The sequence below is a fragment of the Streptopelia decaocto genome (assembly GCF_964273445.1).
Source record: "Streptopelia decaocto genome assembly, chromosome: 5".
Classification (NCBI taxonomy): domain Eukaryota; kingdom Metazoa; phylum Chordata; class Aves; order Columbiformes; family Columbidae; genus Streptopelia; species Streptopelia decaocto.
Window position 1 is genome coordinate 5,886,022 of NC_138659.1, and position 18,961 is coordinate 5,904,982.

General features: G+C 37.3%; 1 protein-coding gene across 3 annotated transcripts in view; it reads left to right on the plus strand.

The window, feature by feature from the left end:
* The window catches only part of RABGAP1L (RAB GTPase activating protein 1 like), a gene marked incomplete at its 5' end in the record, with an annotated part of 227,171 nt that overhangs the window by 5,869 nt on the left and 202,341 nt on the right, over positions 1-18,961 (plus strand). For all 3 annotated transcript variants that reach the window (XM_082054685.1, XM_082054683.1, XM_082054684.1), the window contains 4 exons: positions 13,287-13,454; positions 14,672-14,849; positions 16,656-16,866; positions 18,230-18,404. In XM_082054685.1, the coding sequence (XP_081910811.1) occupies positions 13,320-13,454; positions 14,672-14,849; positions 16,656-16,866; positions 18,230-18,404 (699 nt within the window). The remainder of the gene's footprint in view (positions 1-13,286; positions 13,455-14,671; positions 14,850-16,655; positions 16,867-18,229; positions 18,405-18,961) is intronic.

Here is an 18,961-nt window from a genome sequence, read left to right on the forward strand (position 1 = left end):
GGTATAACAGTGGCATGTCTCTAGGTATTTTTGAATATTTTTATTATAAATTCTGTAGCAATATGCACTTTCTGAAACTTCTCCAGTGTAAAACAGATCAAAGTCATTCCATTTAGGTATTTTTACTTGATTACTTTGCTTTGTAGAGATCCAGAGTCTCTTTATCAACTATTTCAGCGTAATAAGTAAGGTGGTTCTAATTTGTGCTTCTGTTGCGTATGCAAACTGTTATTGTGTTTTTTCCGATATCAGACAAAATCATTTTGCTGTGGTCCTCAGCTGTCTTCCAATACCCATAGTTGTATATTTTGTACACTTATTGTATACACATATTTGTATTTCTAACAAATGTTACAATTTAAAAATGTATGTATGTTAGGTTTTTTTTTTCATTTTGCTGTCAAACTCTTCATTCCCCTCCCAAAATTTTAACTTGGGGTGAAGGTTCTGCTATGCCTTTTCAGTTCTCAGGCCTTTGCAGGCAACTGAGAGTAAAAATAAAATGCAAATAGTCCCAATCTGTTGCATTGCCTTTGTGTGTGTATATTCAGATGATACAAAATACAAGATCCAGAATTGTAATGTAGAAGTAGGTGGAGAAATTCAGTAACTGGCTAAACTTTTAAAATAAGTTTGCAAAAATACTTAGGAGATTTTTTTAATTTGTTCTTAAATAAGGTGCTGGAATATTTCCCTTTACTCAGAGCGCAAATGCTGCAGACTGATAACAGTTTTTCATAGGAGCCTGTTTATTTTGGTTTGGTTTTGTTTTTTTCAGACATTATTGAGAAACAAATACTAGATTATATGGATTAGACTGAGCCATCTGAAATGCCTGTGTCAGAAAAAGGATTTTTTTTCCCATTCTATGAACCCTTTGTTTTATTTGGCTTCACTGCTGTATACTTTCATTATTTCCTGTTATTTTGAAGAAAACTCTCGCAAGTAACTTGGTGGCAGTGCTGCATAAGTACTAGCTGTCCCCAGTCCCAGCTGCTTGTTTTTGTCTGCCCTCTGTGTATTTATTGTGTTGACATAGGTGCTTGTGTACTCAAGTGTTGAAGTGGCTGAAGAAATGCTCTAATCTTCCTTTTCTTCTCGGTGGTTGGTTGTCAGTCAGTCACTGAAGGTGTCTATCTCTTGCTGTGTGTGACTACCCAGATACATGTGCAATCTCAGCAGAGAAGGTGGGAGAAGCTGCAGCTTTTCAGGCAGTTCTTCACCTCCTGCATCTTCAAGATATTACTGAAATATCTGTAGCTTTTAAGTATCAACATTTTCCACTTGGATTTAAGTGGCTGTGAGCACTGGAGTGCAAAACAGCAATGGAGTTGAAATTCAACTGTTTATATGTGCCAGCAGTTGGTCTGGGAGTAAACCTTGGACTGGAACTCAGATCAGGCGGTGCAGTGGAGATGAGCCCTTGGAAATACTAGTCCTTTCTGTTCATGTGGACAGAGTTTGTGTTTGCTCATAGATGTACACTTCTATCATAAAAAGGTATTTTTATTCTCATTATACTTGATTCTAATTGTTAATGGTTAGTGTCGGCAGTATAAACTTCCAAGAAATTTGGAACTGCTAGCTAGAATTCTTCTTAGAGAGAACTGTTTGAGGATTTTGAGGAAATAAGAGTCAGGAATGAAAATGACTAAGGCCATGGTAGAAAAGTCAATAATTTATTTTTACATTGTTTTGAATGTTAATTGTTCCTGTTTATTGCTATAGGGATATATAATAAGTGTGAGGGGAGAGAGTTAATCAAAATGTCCCAGAAAATACTTTGTCAAGCCTCAAAAGAGTAACGTGAAGTTGGAAGTTCCCCATGGTTGTAGTGAGTGCTAATTTGTCTTTGACCCTTATAGCTTCCCTTTTCTGATTCTTCTTTCATCATATTGAGACATCAGAAAGCGAGACTGACTATAAAGGGGTCAGATGGAAGTATAGTTTAGTATCTAGCTTTTGATGGCAACCAGAGAAATCTGAGGGTATAATAAGGCAAACACAAGCGATCCTTGTTCCAGCACATCCTCCAGGTTTCTCTCCCTGGCCTCTGTGATTCTGCATGGTAGAGTATTGAAAAAACAGTTGCATTGTTCTGTATGTTTCCCAGAAAATTCATGTGAGGAGCCATAATAAGATGATGTTCTTGCGCTGTGCAGATGTGCAGTTAGTGTCACTTGTTTTACTGAAAGCTTCTGAACAGCCAGCTGACTTTTGATTTTGTGCAGGTGGAGCCTGGGTGCTTTGTTTGGCTTGTTGAAGACTCAGCTTTAATTTGGCTGTGTGCTCATCTAGCTTGCACTTCATATTTTGGGTTTGGATTCCTTGTATTGTAAAGTGATTCCATCTTCCATGGGCGTTTCCGTGGTGATGCCAGTTGTACCCGTTGCAGTGCTTGGGCTCTGGGGTGGGCTGGAGTAGCCCACCTTCGTTAGCTGTGACCTTGCAGCTCTGTGTTTGTCATTGTGTTGGCTTGTACTGTGGTCAGGGACTACAGAATTTAACATCTTCCTTAACGGAGACCAAGGTAGTACGCTGACAATGCTATTGTGGAAAGGGTATGCTGATGTAACTACTTAGTAGAACATGACCTTTCATACTTCTTCATGTTTCTGTGAGTTTTATCTTTTATGTTGGTTGCTTGCAACTTCCTCTCTTTGTTTCCGGAAGTAAAAATATTTTGCGGAAGCATTTAGTATGTAAACATTGATAGTAAGCTTTCATTATCTGCATTTAATGACAACCATGTGTTACTTGTGTTGAAACAGATAGTAAAACAAATTTGGGAAGCTATCTTAAACGTTGAGATAAGAGACAGTGATTTAGAAAAAAAGGTATAGTGGTTACAGATACAGCTTTTTGGCTTCGCAGGTTTTATTGTTTTGTGCAGGCAGGTGAATTTATCAAATAAGAAGTATAGTATAATGCTTAACATTCAAGCTACTCTGGGTAGCCTGTCTCAGCAGACAAATGTTGGTTTTATTCATGATAGTTGGGTTATGTTAGACAGGATGATTGCATCAAGAAAATTAATGAGAATTCTGTCATGGCTTTGTGCAAGCTTTTTGCAGTTACACTTGCTTATGATATGAGCAACTATATTGTATTATTTTAAATACCTCATCCCCTTATTCTGTGATTTTATAGACTGGTTTAGATTAGCTTACACCAAATATAATAAATGAGAATCATTCAATTTAATAAAAAAGGTGCATAAGATCTAGATAATAGTGATCTGGCTCAGAGGCTCAGTTAATTAAAAAAAATCATCCGCTTTTCTTTGAGCCCAGTGATATTTTAACCATAAGACAGATCTAAAAAGTGGTTTTGTCATGATGTTTTTAACATAGAATTTATATTTTAGATCAAGTCTACTTACCAGATTTAGCTACTGGAGAAAAAGGTGCTAAAATAAACCAAACACTTTGTTTGGCAGCCACAAATTAATTTACCTATTGAAAACCTTTCTTTCTTGCAATCATTGGTTAAAGGTGGCTTTTTATTATTTTATGAGTCTTTTCTATAATACTTTGAGATGTACTTGTTGGTTTCAAGGCGTTTTTAAAACAAGAATTTAAAATAGAGTGATCAAAAGATGATACCTGTCTTTCGATTACATGGACTTTTTTTTTTTTTTTAATATATTTTATCCTTTAGGAGGAAAAGTTAATTCTGATCATTGTGGATGTCATGGATGAAGAGAAATTGTGTCTTGGGAAAAGGGCACATGTATTCTTTGTATCTCCCATTTCCCTTTTCAGGCAGTGTGTGGAGGAAATTCTGAGCTTAAGAAATTCTACAAACTTTCCAGGGCTTGGTACAAAAAGTGTTTTGGAAGGGAACACTATGCAGAGCATCTTCTGAAAATCAAGATTGTATGCGATCTGCCAGCATGAGATGTGTACATGTGTATGTACACATACACACACCATTCCTGTGTTAAGATTTGAAGGTAACTTCAAGTAATGCAACAGAAGTGTGTGTGATTTTTCAGATACTTGATCACAAAGCTTTGAGGGCTTCCTTTAGATCTAGTAAACTTTGTCAGAATTGTAAAATATTCTTAATAGCTCATTAACTGAATGAACAGGCTTTTGTATAGGGATTAGCTTTTTTTTCATAGTACCTTTCCGAGCAGTAGCTCCTTCCTGAATTACAGAATGGATTTGGAATAAATTGGCTAGAGAAGTTGATCACACAGAGAAATCTTCTCAAAGAACACACTGGCATTAAAAAAAAAAGAAAGTTCTGTTTAAATTAAGAAAATTATATGTCATTTGTTTGTATATGCCTTTCAGAAACTTTCATATGTGCATCTCATACCAGTTCCTAGAAGAGTTTAGGTACTCTGGAAAACTTCTAAGAGTCGTCTGCAGGTTGAGGGCAAACTGTGTTTCTCCTCTTTATCTATGATATGAGCAAATTGTTTTGATTTTTTAGACTTGAAATGGAAAAAGCAGGAAGGGAAGGAAAGCCTTTTTTTATATTTTATATTTTACTCTAATGTGATTAGGTGGGATAGAGTGGTCTATTAGTACTGGGTATATCTGATTACATACTGACCTGTTCTTACCATTGGAAGATCATTTTCCTATTAAGGAAACAGTTTGATTGTCTCTTGTGAATTTCCATTCTCCATTTTCTAGAACCTACAAGGCCTTTGAAATTAGCAGTAGAGCTGCATTGTAGGGTATGTTTATTAAAAACTTGCTGTAGAAATGTGGAATGTCAGCAGATTAGTTCCAGCATGCAGAGGGTGGTAACAATTTAATGGTCAAATAAAAATTAGAATGCTAATTGAACCACTACAGTTCATCATGCATAGGACTAAGAGAGACCGTAGTTAGAAAGACGGTCATTTAGTGTGGCTTTGTCATGAACACCTTTCTATATTTCTCAATATGTAACAGTTACTTTAACTTTCATAAGGTTTCACTTTCAGTTAACCTCGGTCTTTAAAATAACTAATTTCTCTCTCCATCTTTTAATTTTATATCTAAATATTTAGTTTTTCAATGACGAGTTCTTAGCTGGGATCCTAAAGGATTTTAAGTGCATAATGTATGTGGAAGTATTTGTTTTTATCAAGAAGGTTGGGTTTTTTTTTCATATCATGAAGAAAATTATTTTCTTCCCTATGAAGTCTTGGGTGCAGTGTTGAAACTGGATGGTTTTGATACAAAAGCAGAAATCTGTATGGCTGTCAAATCCAAACTCATAGTCCTGGTGATTTTGGAAAATCTGTGGCTGAATAATACAAAAAATATCTGGTGTGGTTATTAATTTACAACTTATGATTGGCTTTGACAACTACTAGAATGAAAAGCTTAAGATAAAGGAAAATAACTAAAGAAAGTGAGATTAGGAGTATAAAACATCATTTAGTCCATCCCATGGTGTGGTGCTGGACTGACTGCAGCTTAACAGGTTTTTGAGAAATATATAGCAATGTCATCTGTGGTTGGTTGTATAAAGGTAGATTTCTGTGGTTACGAAAAAAAACATTGTGATTTCAAGTTAAATCTACAAAACCTGATATTCCCAAAATGCATGTTGTAAATCTCAATATAACAATTGTTGTAGTTTATAGTTCTGGCTTTGGGGAACAAGGATTTTAGAAACCCTGAAAGTAGTGGGAGCCAGGCAATGAATTAGGATTTCTTGTGTTTTTAACTGATGTCGAAAGTGACATGTTACACGGCACTTGTTTGGCAAGGAGAAAGGTTGGCACCCTGCATCACTTCTGCGTTGAGTCATATTGCTGTTCCGTATGGTCTCTTTTGCTTTATGTCCTGTAATTCTCATTGGAAATAATAGCTTGTGGAGAAAATACCTGGTCAAAATATTCAGTGTATTTAATGGAGAGAGATTGTTACATTGGCTAAATTAGACCAACACTTTTATTTCTATTATTAGGGGATAAACCACGAAATAATCTCTTTTAAAAAACGATTTTCTTGTGCTACTGCTTTCTTCTGGAATGTAGGTCATTATGTTTTTGAGTGAATGGCCATACAGTTCCTGAGGTTGGCTGGTGCTTGGTTTCAGTTTGAGTGCTCCCTGCAAGCATCATGTAATAAGGAAAAAATATAGGAAACCAAATTTGCCAAACTCCAGCTATGAAAGATTGGATACTTCTTGTTGCTACTTTATATTTTCCAAAGTTAAAAATTAATTACTGGCTCAAGAAGCTGATGTGTTAGTGTTTAGTTGATGACAGGGAAACTGTGTGAAGGTGAACTAGGGATGCTTTATGTGCATTGTTTGCTTCATCCTTGAGGCAGAATGAGCTACTGCACTTCAGCTAGGTCTTTGAAATTCTAGTAGACTACCGAGTAAACCTTTTTGACATGTAATTGAGGTTGTTTGTTTTGTTTTGTTTTAAAAAGATACACAGGTAAACCGGTAACATCTTTAGAGCAGCAGAAGCCTTATATACACTTCTGTCTAAGTTGTACTTTTTGGAAGAGGGTAGGGAGAAAGATTTTTCTTTTAACTGGCAGAATATAAAATATATTTCCTTAAATTGGTTAAACACTAATTGGGTTAGCTAGCATTGATTATACTTGTAAACAGTGTAAATTAATATGTGTCAGCAAGAGTTGTGTATGTTAATTTGTTCTTCAACGGATGTCTCTTATGCAACTAACTTCTTTCTGTGCGTGGACAAATCTTAGGCACGAAAAATTGTTTAAATAATTGTTAAAAAGAATCCCCCCACCTTATTTTTAACTCTGTGTTGTCTAGGGGTAGCTTGTCCTCCCTGACTCTATTTGCTCAAACTCCACAAATGAAACAAAAAGCAGCACCCATCTGCCTTTGTAGCTAGCAGCTCACCTGATATTCTTTCACTTATCTGGACCCATATTTCATCTGATGTTCTTGATGCTTCTTCCACCCAATATATATATTTTAGGAGTTCAGATCAGTGGGTTTGTTTTGTTTTTAAATTCGGTTCTCATCTTCCTTCATGCCTTTTACTGACTGTGATTGGTGACCTCTGCTGAAGAGGAGAGATGGTGTTTCTTTGGCTGTAAATGTCAGCTGCTTCCTTGCCTGAGTCATGCTAGGGTTCAGTACCACCCACATGCCTACCATGCCTCTAGAAGGGTTCTTCACACTGATGGTCTTAAATTTAAATCAAAAACACTGTTTTTCCCTGAGCAGCTCCAAACAACAAATCTTTGTAATGTTTAAGTCGCTTGGTGACGTTTGTGTAGTCCAGAGATTCAAGTCAGGAAAGCTATTTCCTTTAGAATAAATGTCTCGGTGTCCATAATGTGATGTGTTGAAAAAGTGCTGGTTAGAATTTGAGAAGATACGGATGTAGTATGTTTTTGAAGGAGAGCAGACGTTTTCCTTAAATTGTTATTCTTTGGCTGTAAGATTGACGTGTAAAAACAGTCTGCAAAACCTCTGTATCTAGGCACCCAGTACAACAATTAAAAACAGTTTGCCATCCATGAACAGACTAATTATTTGCTGTTGCCTACATAGGAGATGTTTGCTTTCACAGAGGAGACGGTGTTGCCAAAATAAGCCATGTGGTTACTTTCTAGTTGTAGGAGATTGGGTTTGTTTTCGTGTTTGTGTGGTTTTTCTGTTTATTTGTTGTTTTTTTTTCACTTTGAATAATTTTTATATACATATATGTATTTTAAAATATAGTGATACAGCAGTCATCTCTCTGTATTAGGTTTATTTTAATCCTGGGAAACAGTAAACCAAGTAAATGCTAGTTTGTGTTTCCTGTATGTGCTTTACATAATGTTTCACTGCCTGAGATAAGACACTGGGAAACAATTTGTGGGTAATAAAATGGTAGTTAGAACAAACATAAAGATTTAGCTTCCTAAGTAGAGATTATACAAAGAGAATTTGAGATTAAGGATAAAATTATAGTGCTGCTGTTGTCAGTGAGATTTAAACAAATCTATTTTATGACACCTAGGATTTTCTTCTGCATATGTGTCCACTCAATCAGTAGAGGAAAATGTTTTGGAGAAGATGGTTATCTGTGCTGCTTCAACGTACGATATAGCAAGGAATTTTATTAAGTGGTTTAGTCTTTCAGTGAGAAAGCATTGAAAAGGTAAAAGCTTTGTGTACTTGAAGCATTTGTTAGCTTTCTGGGAAAGATCTGCCTCTCATTAATGTTAGCAAGCACACAGGGGTGAGAGCTCTGCGTGCCTCATTAAAGTTAGCAAGCTCGTGGGGCGAGAGCTATGGTAACATGTAGCTTTGACACGTCTTAAAAGTAAGACGCTGTGGTCAAGACACTCAGTTTTTTGTGTGTGTCTAAGTGTGTCTGCCCAGTTTGCAGTTCCCTAAGTGGCAAGTTAGGCTGTAACCACATCACTTCAGGAAACTAGAAATCTGACTTATGATATGAAGTTCATTTAGCTTAATACTCTTTTTGCTGTCATGCATTGTATTGTGTGGCTCCAAAAAGGGAATAAACCATGCTTTTCAGTGCACAGTTGTACTTCAGACATCTGTTAGCAAAAGCTGAGTCTCTGTGTAGCTGCATTGGACCTTCCTCTTCAGGAAGGTCCCAGAGATTCTCTTGAGGAACTTTAATTCTGAAAATAGGTAGAACTTATTTACCAGTATTTATTCGAGGTTTGAGATCATCAGGCAAAGTGTATGGCTTTGAAAGCCTGTGTTTAATCCAGGACCCGATTTTGTTTCTCTCATGAAAGTAATAACTAGCCTGCTCTTGATTACGTTCTTTCAAGAAGGCAAGAAGCTTCCTTTTAAAACAGGCCTCTTGTTGCTTACTGAAAATAGATAGTTGAACATTTATCTCGCTTGTTGTCTTGTCACACCTCTGTGTTTTTGTTTGTTTTGTTTTTTGTTGGTTATAATTCTGAAACTTTTTTTTTTTTTCTGAACCAACAGCAAACTTACGTAGTAACTTTGAACTACTTGTTGAACATAAACTGGAAGTAAATCCAAAAATGTCTGGTAACTGCTTCAGAAGACTGGTTCATGTAAAAAGTGCTATTCACGTTTGGGGACCAGTTTGATGAGGAAGTTTTTGAATCTGATCAGGTCTGCAAAGCAGCTCCCTTCTGGAAAGTCAGTAGCTCTACCTTTGATTCTTCTCCTGTGCCAGTGACTGTGTTGCCAGCAGTGCCCTGTCCTCAGCTGCTCTGCCCAGCAATCCCATGGACTTCCATCACTACCTGGATATTTGTGTTTCTGTAGGGGATGTGATTTTGAATGTCTGGATTCAATACAAAATACATGGAAGAGTTAGGGAGGGAAGGAGTTAGGAGCATTTCTATCCTGTGTCCCTTATTCTGCTTCAGTGCTGAATCCACCTGGACTCACCTGTATTCCAAGTAGTATGGCTAATTAGCTTTTATCCAGGAGATTGTATAAGCAAAACACTAGAAAGTGAAGTACAGCAAAGAGATTAAGTGACTTGACTAAAATTACACAATAAAGCTCACAGAGAAAAACAATCATTGTTTTTAATCATTGTAGTACACCTACAGTTTAAGATTTTTTTTGAGCAAGATCCACCCACCCCCTCCCTTTTAAAAATAGGTAAGTCTGATTAATTACTTTGTATCTCCAGAATCCTTTGGTCTGAAAACTGTTTGCCAGAAAGTGTTTTCTGAAATGGTTACTTTAAAAAATTTTAGTAGTTTTGTTGTAGTAAGGTTTATTTAGCTGAGTCCTCCTCTGTATTTGTTGCTGGGTTTCTGATTTTTTTTTCTTTGTGGTATTGTTTGTCAAAGTGTGGAGGAGAAATTATCTTCTCTATAGGAAAGCACATGACTGTTCAAGATACTTCTTTTGTAGAAATTACTTCCTTGCGGTAGTAGCTCATACTTCCCAGTATTTGTTCCTGTGAGGAGAACTTTCAAAGCACAGTTTATTGTCGCCTTTCTGAAGGTGTTGTTGGAAGGGCCGTCCTGACTTCTGGCTCTGGTGGTTTGGGAAGTTACCATCTGGTCTGAGGTTTCAATCCTTGGAGCGGCGTTGGCAGAACTGAAGGTGTTTTCACACCCTGGCCACATTTGCTCGTTTGGAGCTAAACTGCACAAGCATCTTGAACTAAGCAGCTGGACTTCCTGCAAAAGTAGCTGAGGTGCAGTATGTTTGCTGGCTTTCCTGTCCCTGTCAGCCCGTCTCTGCTGGTCACTGCCCTCCCAGGAACTTTAAAATGATAAAGCAAATGCTGAACCTCTTTCATCAGTATTCTGAGGCAGCGTTCAGCTCCAGGTCGGTCTGCTGCTAACTTCAGGGAATAAACTTAACAGGATGGTAGACTGTATATCTGTCTGCATGTTCTGACTAGTGCAATCAGGAAGTTCTTACATTCTTAACTTTCAGCTTTTGTCCGAAAGGATGATAAAAAATGAGAGTTAGTTATGAGTTTAGTAGTAGTGGTCTGTTCTCAGATTTTGTATGTGTTTAATAGGTGACATTGTCATTTATTCTTTAACTTTCATAGGAAAAAATAGGCATTCAAGTGTATAACACAGTAATGAGTAAAAAAGGAGTAAGTCCTCAATAGGTCTGAAACTAATGACAAAAGGGAAGTGACAGAACCATCTCCTGACTGGAGGTGACTGGAAAGTCCAGAACGCACGTGTCTCTTTTCTTGTTACTGAAGCATAAAAACCCTTTTCAGATGTTCTGCTCTTTCACTTCCTTGAATAACCATAATGCATGATGTTTTTCAGAGAGGTTTTTATTCTTTTTACTGCTTTTCCTCAGATGTGCTTACCTGAAGTATTAGATGATGTGCCTTTATAACATAAAAGTAGAAACTTCCTCCCTTTAAGTAGCTTACTGCTTAACATGGTATAAATCTCCATAATCTTAATGAGTCTGAAAGATTTATTCTTAAACTCTGACATGAATTTTACTCAAGTTGTTTAGTTTGAAAAATTACTTGATTGTGAGTTTTGGTACTTTGGCATTAAAACTGTTTTTGATCAGAGACTGGTCATAAAATACTGTGTACAAAGTTTTTGCTTTCTGAATAGCATGTGACTAGAATGGGGAGGAAATGAGCAGTCTGTACACACTGATATTTTCATTTTTAGTGCACATGGTTTCCGTGAATGATCTAGAACACTGCTATTAATTTGTTGTACATTGAGTTCTCCGGCATGGACATCAAGGGCTGTTTTAGCAGAAGACCTGAGTGGTGTGTAGACTTGTAACTGTGTGAGCTAAGAGTGTAGAGCTGCATTCTTCTGACTGAGGCATTCGCTCCCTGCATGTCTGACCTGTTTGTGTTGTGTTTGACTACTAAACTGAAACTGATGTGGCTTTGTTTTGGCTGCAGTGGGATGGAGGGCATTCAGGTGAATAATGCTGATGGCAGGTTGGAATGGGCTGTAATGAAAGGTTGCAATTAGGGCTTCTGGAGTAATTTATTCAGTTAGCATAGTCATGCATGGAAGAAGGCATGTGTCTGCACTGGATGTGGTGGTTTAAGCTGATTGTAAAGACAAGCTTGGAGTACACACTTATGGATATAATAGGCCTTACAACTCAGATGTAATTGCAAAAGTGTGTATGGTATGCATTTAAGTGTCTGATATGAATGAGAAGCTTCTTGAAGTCATCTCATGTTTCTAATATTTCCTTTGTCTTTCAGATTAAAATTTAGGAAGTAGGAATTCTCTTAAGCTGCCTTTGTCCGCATAGGGCAAGAACAAATATTTTGTACATCATTATGCTTCTCTAGTTGCATTATCACAGGTTTTTTTTTTGGCTTGACAAATGTTACATTTTCCCTGGCTTTATTTTAACAATATTGCTACAAAAAACTTTTCCTCGTTCACAATGTGCCTGTCAGTTCTTTCTTTGCTGTGAAAGGAAGAACTGGTGATATGCTAATGTTAGCAGCTTGCATTTGTCTTTTGGTAATTAATATAGTAGACCATCTTATATTGAAGTACCTATGTTATTCTCCCATCAGTAAGCACAAAAAGAGGAGGGGGAAAATAATTTTGTGGAGTTGCACATATAAATGGTTATGACAAACCAAGTCTTTGAAAGAGCAAAAGCATGTTGACTGTAGTTTCTAAAGTGATGCAAAATAGTTTTGTACTGAAAGTAGTCTAGTTCCCACACTTGTTTTTTGGTCCGAAGTTGCTAAACTGTCACTTGTGACCAGCGTGTTAAGTCCTGCCTGTTCAGAATGGTGGAGAACATGCACATTCTTTTTAAGTGCTGTGTTTGTGGCTCCCTATAGCTAAAACTAAATTTGCATTATTTTCTTGATCCCTTGGTGTTCCGGCACTGTGAGCGGCACAGCAAGCACGGCGCGGTTCTGCATCTTGGCACTACTGTGGAAGGCAATGGGATGCTGATCCTGGCCCTGCTCACCAGTCACAACGTGTTTGTTGAGCTGCCCCTCTTGGGGCACTGTGCAGCCTGGCAGAGGTGACAGTGGCAGTTTGTTTCCTCTCTGGTATATGCGACTCTGCCGACCTCTGAGCCTTAGGCCCAGTAAGTCCCAGCACTCAGCCAGAGGAGTGGCTTTCAGGAAAATGAAATGGAAATAGACCATATCTGGAAGTGCGTGCTGTTTATAGTCTATCTGAAAATACATTTTCTCTTTTTTTAACACAGAAAGTATAAAAAGTATAAAAACATAGATCCATTTAAAATATAAGAAGTCTAATATACTGTGTTCTTCATTCTAGCTCTTCCCTAAGGAATCAGGGGAGACATTCTGATTTAGCATAGGTGATAATGTATCTGGTGGATACCTGCAGCAGCTGTCCTCATTCTGGAGTGCTAGGAGTGGGTTTGGTTCTGCATTTTTATATGAACTTGTATAGGCTAATCATTATGTCACCCCCTTTTTATGTTTGTTTCTGGGCTTGTTTTTTTTCTGTGTGGGCAAGGGAAAGCTTGTTCGCGGTTTCCATAATATTTTTAGCTTTGTTGTTTTGGTTTTGTGGTTAATTTCTTTTTTAAGTGTTTAATTTTAATTCTGTTGTGAGTGGTTTCAGAAAAACTTGCTATGAAGTATGTGACTGTGATTTAGTATCACCTTTGACTTCATCACCTATGGATAAAAAGGGTAATAAAAACAACTTTGTCACAGTCGATTGCTAAATATGTTTATGTGGAGAGCATGCATTTTGATATTCTGTTCTTGGAAAATTATTCTTCAGAATATAATATAATACATTTGTATAACTTGAAGTGTTATGGTATTCCACAATAGCTTCATATTGCTCTATTAACATATTGTTTACAGCTTCTAAACTAATTATTTAATATTTTTCCTTCTTTGTTAGGTTCTTGTGGTAGGAGGAGAATACTGACCTGAGATGGAAGTCAAAACATCATTTAGCAAAGCCAGTAGGATTCCTGAAACTGTATCCACATTAATTAATGAAGAATTTGTCCTGGTTCATCAGCAATCAGAGGACACTTCTGGAAAAGATGAAAAGCCTCAGCTAAAGGTTTATGATTACTTTATTTTCAGTGCGTAGTAAGATTTGTATTGATTGCAACTTCTTTGGAATATTTAAAGATACTTGTGTATACTTGAGGAGACTCTTATACTCTAATTTTTGTCCTTGTTTATTATCAATTACCAATTAAGAGCTCAGATTAAACAAACCTGTCCAAAACTGGCATTTCCGTTTTTCTTTTAATAACTTATTTGGGCATCAGCTTTGTTAGTATTCTGTGGCTTTATACATTAGTAAAGGACTAAAAAGTTCTTTTCAAAGGCTGAACTTCAGATTAAAGCTTGGGAAATATTCTTTATGTAGGGACCAAAGACTCTCAATGTTGTTATCTTAAAAGCACATGATTAGGCTGCATAGGAATAGGCCACAGAGGGTCTTGGTTTTGAGTTTTCAATTTAGATTTCCCGTTTGGTGCTCCTCTAGGCATGACCAAGACCTTTTCTAAACACTTTCTACCTCTAAACAGCAGAATATTTTAGCATTTGGGTGACAGCTGATTGGTTAATTACAAATTTCCCCGCTTGAGTTGCAGTAGCTGATTTACTGGTTTGGGTCCACTTGGAACAATAGGAATTTGTTCCCCTTGAAATGACAATAAGTACTTAGTCTGTCTTTGCAAAACCGTTTGGCAGTTATTTACAACCAATGATTTCCATCTGTGTTAAACACTAATTATGTTTGGAAAGAGGCAAGAGACCTGGAGGTAGAATCCATGATGCAGCTTTATTATGGGCCATGGCTTTTGTTTGATCTGCAAAGCTAGTACTTGTCAAAGGCTGTATTTTTCTTTCCCTGGGGAATGGGTCTCACCCTGTTCTTGCCACTTCCTTAGACTTGCACCCCTCCTGTGTGGGGGACAATTGGACTGGATATGACTAAGAAAGGAAAATTTTCTTTAAGACTAATCTATAATAAAGTCTGTTGATCTTTGTTCTGAATGGAGAATCTAAACACACAAACCTGTGTTTTTAAGAGAGGCCTACAGTTTTTAGGTGGATGGTTATTGGATTAGCAGTGAGGATATGTGCATTATATGTAATGGGATGGGACAATGGATTACGTTTTATTTAATTTTGTTGATTCTTGATGTGTTGTCTTGTTCAGTAAAGTTTCTTAACTTTTGCAATGAGTAAGACTATATGTTTGGAAAATAACAGTGAAACTACAAGTACCTTTAAAAAAATGTCATCTCCTCTTGCTTACAGGTATTTTCAAATGGAGATGATCAGCTGGAGAAGGCAATGGAAGAGATACTGAGGGATTCGGAAAAAGACCAGAACAATTCCCCTGCTCTCCGAGAAGGTTCCAGCGAGGCAGGAGATGGGTCAGCAAGCCAAACAAATCAGCCATCTCTGCACCTCGTTTTAGACCCTTCTACTACAGGTATTGCTAAAGTGCTTCCCCCTTAATCATATATGGCAGTTTGTTTCTTTCTGCAGTTTCAAGTTAACCTTGAAATTGAATACAAAGCCCTCGGGAGCTTCATGGCAAAACCATACGGGAGAATTCCCTGGGGCCTCCTCTCCTTTTATGATAAGTTGAGGGTTGTAGGCTGGAATGAATTCTCACCAGATTGATACCCTCTGCTGCTCTGTTTTGATCCAGATAATTTTCATCTTGTGTCCAGCCCTAGATGAGTTAGGGCTCAGTATCGTGTAACTTGCTGAATGGACTGGAGTTGAGGTGGAGAATCAGCTGGCGTATGAGAAGTTTCAGCGCAGTTTCACTGACTGTGCTACCTGCAAATGAAATAGACCCTGAGCAAACTGAGAGGCTTTTCAGCTTTGATTCTGTCCCCAGGTGTCAGTAAGGACAACTTTAGATTTGGTACTTGCTAGGAATGGTTGGTGAAAAAGGAAGGACTGAAAGCTTCTTATGTAAACTGTATTTTGTTTATTTTATGTAAACTATATTGTATATATTTTATGTAAAATATATTGTAGCTTGTTTTTCTATATGTATCTCTTATGAATACAAGGCTGTGGCCATCTCTGTGGGCCTTGAATTACAGTTCTTTTTCCCTGTGGCTTTCCCTGCGCTTCTGTGGCATTGTGTCAAATAGTTCCTATAGCATCTGTTTGGGAAGTGGAAAAAAATAAAGTTTTTGTGGTAGAAAAAGATAGATAGTTTAGTCATAATGGAAACACCCTTCTCTTAATTATGTGTCTACTGTATTTTTGAAAAACATGCCTTACTGCCTCCCAGTTTGATGTGCTTCAAACAGAACACAGCCCTTAGCACGAATGAACAAAGAAATACTTGTAGATACATTCTCCTCCTTGCCTCACAATAGGAATAATTCAATTTTACTACCTTTCTGATTTAAGTATTATGGAAATATTAGCTATAGTAATAAGAAATAGAAATAACAGAGCAGATTGCTCAGAGAGGTTTGAAATGTCTGTCTTTGGAGATACCAAAACTCAGCTGGACAGGGCCCTGAGCAACCTGATCCAGTTTTGAAACTAGCTGTAGTCTAACCTGATCTGTCTTTGGGCAGAGTTAGAGCTAGATGACCTCTAGAGGTCTTCTCCAACCTCGATTACTCTGATTCCATACTTAATGAATCTTTCTTGTACCTCTCTTCTTGTTTCTCAAATGTTGAAATGCCTTTAAAAAAACCTGCTAGAAAAAAACAATAACAGCAAAACTCCCAAAGGCTCCCTCAAGATCGCCCCATCCACAGTAATGTGACAGTGGAGAAAGAACGTTTCTCTTCTGCTGAGTAGGGTGACAGAGATTCTTTTTCTTTTGTCTAGCTCCCTGATGGTTTCATGCAGGTAACATAGCTATCCCACATCTAATAATTCTACAGAAGCTGCAAAGACATGGGAGAGAAGAGATTTAGAGGCATCTTTATGCAAAGTATGAGTAGAATTTGAAGGAAGTATCAACTAAATAAAACACCATCTGGGAATGTAGCTTAAAGAAAAATGGTGTTCTAGCACTGCTAAAAAGACTCGGAAGGCATTTTTTCCCTATGCCATAGTACGAAACATGCCTTAGAATGGAACAGACTTAATGTTAATATTAAGCCGCCAAATGGGATTTCTTACTATTGGAGCTGGACTTGTGACTCCTGTGTCCATTCTCAGAAAAACTAGTAGATTTTACTGTGGAACTCTCTAAGAAAACAATGTGTAAAAGCAAAAGCAAATGGTTAAAGAAGTGTTTTTTTTTCATTTTCAGAAATCTCTGCACCAAGGCCGTCATCTCCCAGTGAACCCCGGGAAGAGGACAGCGTGTTGTTTAACAAACTGACTTATTTAGGTTGCACAAAGGTGTCTGCCCCTCGAAATGAACTGGAAGCTCTACATGCCATGGCAAACATGAAATCCTCGAGTCAAGCCCCCTTACCTGTAACGCTTTATGTTCCAAACATTCCAGAAGGCTCTGTAAGGTAACACACAAAGTTGCTTTTGTTACTTGCACAGGCAGATAAAAGGTGGTTTCTGACTTTTTTACTTGCACAGGACAGTAGTTTCTAGATACTAGAGAACATTTACTTGCCCCTGTGTATTGACTATCATTTTGCACAGAAAGAAAGAAGGACCTTCAACCACAGATGTTATTTTCTTCCATTTTTCTCTTTGAATGCAATTTAAGATTTTGTTTGACATTACAGCAGTATTTTGTTTGAATTAGGAAATTACACTGCATACTTTTATGATGGCAACTGTCACATAGACAGGAGATGTTAGGTGTGCTGTACCTATTTTTGTAGCCATTGTGGCCATTCAGGAAGGTTGTTTGCAAGTGAAACTGTGGGATCTTTAATTGCAGAGGACATAGGTAAGTGAAGGACTGCCTAAGACTCTGCACAGAGCTCTAAAGGTGAATCCATGTGTGACAAAATACACTCCATCAAAGTTCAAGTGTCACCACTGTCAGCCCTGAGGAGTGTTTCCACTCCAGGTATCTGAACAGCTGTTATGTGGGGTTCCATTTAATGTGTCCCACCACTATTACAGTGTGCTGGATCCTCTCTGGGCTTTTCTTGCCTTTAGCAGATTAGTCCTTTATTTTTATTGTTACAGACTTGTGATTCTGTTCCAGGTAATGTTTATTCCCTCTTGATGTGAATGTGCATATGGACAAGTACTGAAAAGACAGAGCAGAATTATGTGGTTCTAACTATTGTTCTTTACAACTCACTGTCTAGTAGTCCATTCTGAGACCACCACCCCTGTTGTCATTCTTTACAGTTTCTGAAATATTCTTTGGGTTCTGAGTTTGAGAGGAATTTAAAACTTTGCATGAGCCCTCAGATCTGTGATTAATATTCACCTGAACACAGAGACAAGCATTTGCTAAGCTACACTGTCCTGTAGGTTCTGAATAAAAGAGGTTTTCTTAATGTTGTCTTAAACAGATACTTAAATTTTTGTATACTGTTGAATTTTCTTTGATCCTTGCATGCAAATTGCATTTTCATGGTTGCTGTGGTTTCTACATTGCTACTCTTGCATTTTTTCATGAATGATTGCAGAGCAATGATGGTCATTGTTATTGCTTGATACAGAGGTATTGTATTTGTCTATATTGTGGAATATAAAATAAATTAAGCCAGTGTTACAACCGGAAGTACTTATATCTTAAATTTGGCAGGCCTGACATTTCTGTTCCTACTGCCCACCTTGTGTACTTGAATTTAGTAGTAATTACAGTTTAGATATTTGTTTATCTAATTGCAGAAAAGCCTTTTAGATGGGCCTGTTTTACTGACCTTTTTCTTTGATCTTCCCTGTTCTTCTCCTTGACAGAATAATAGATCAATCAAGCAATGTGGAGATAGCCTCTTTTCCGATCTATAAGGTCTTGTTCTGTGTGCGTGGACAAAATGGGACTTCAGAGAGTGACTGTTTTGCATTTACAGAAAGCAGCTGTGGAACAGAAGAGTTCCAGATTCATGTTTTCTCCTGTGAGATTAAAGAGGCAGTAAGTACTAAGTGTTGTACAGTGACTGATAAAAAGAATACAAGTGATATTTTATGAAGTTATTCCAGACCTGGAAATGGTATATAGTGCCTTGAAAATAAAATAAGTTTCACAGAATATGCATCTAGTCATACATTAACATTAATACAGATTATTTTTTTCTTTCAGTACTTCCATAAAATTTCAAAGTTCACCATAATCGGAAGATTTAGAAAGCTTAAGTTTAAGACAAGTATTCTGTTTGTCAGGCCTCTTTTGGGTAGGTTTCAGACTGAAGTTGCAGTCTAGACCTTGAGAGCTACAAAGAATCATTTTACAGTACTCTGCCCTGGATATTTTAGGAAGAACTAAGTGATAGTCTGGGGGGAAAATATTTTCTAGGGTGGAAAAATAGAGGTCTAAAAAGAAGTCTCCTTGTTTTTTGACATCTGCAAGAACAAGCTGTAAGTTGTGTTGTTAAATACACAATCTGAAAAGTACATTATTCAGGTCCTTTAATTCCTAATCTTGTAATATATATTAACTTACTGGGCATTGCATGAGCCGTGAATGTGACA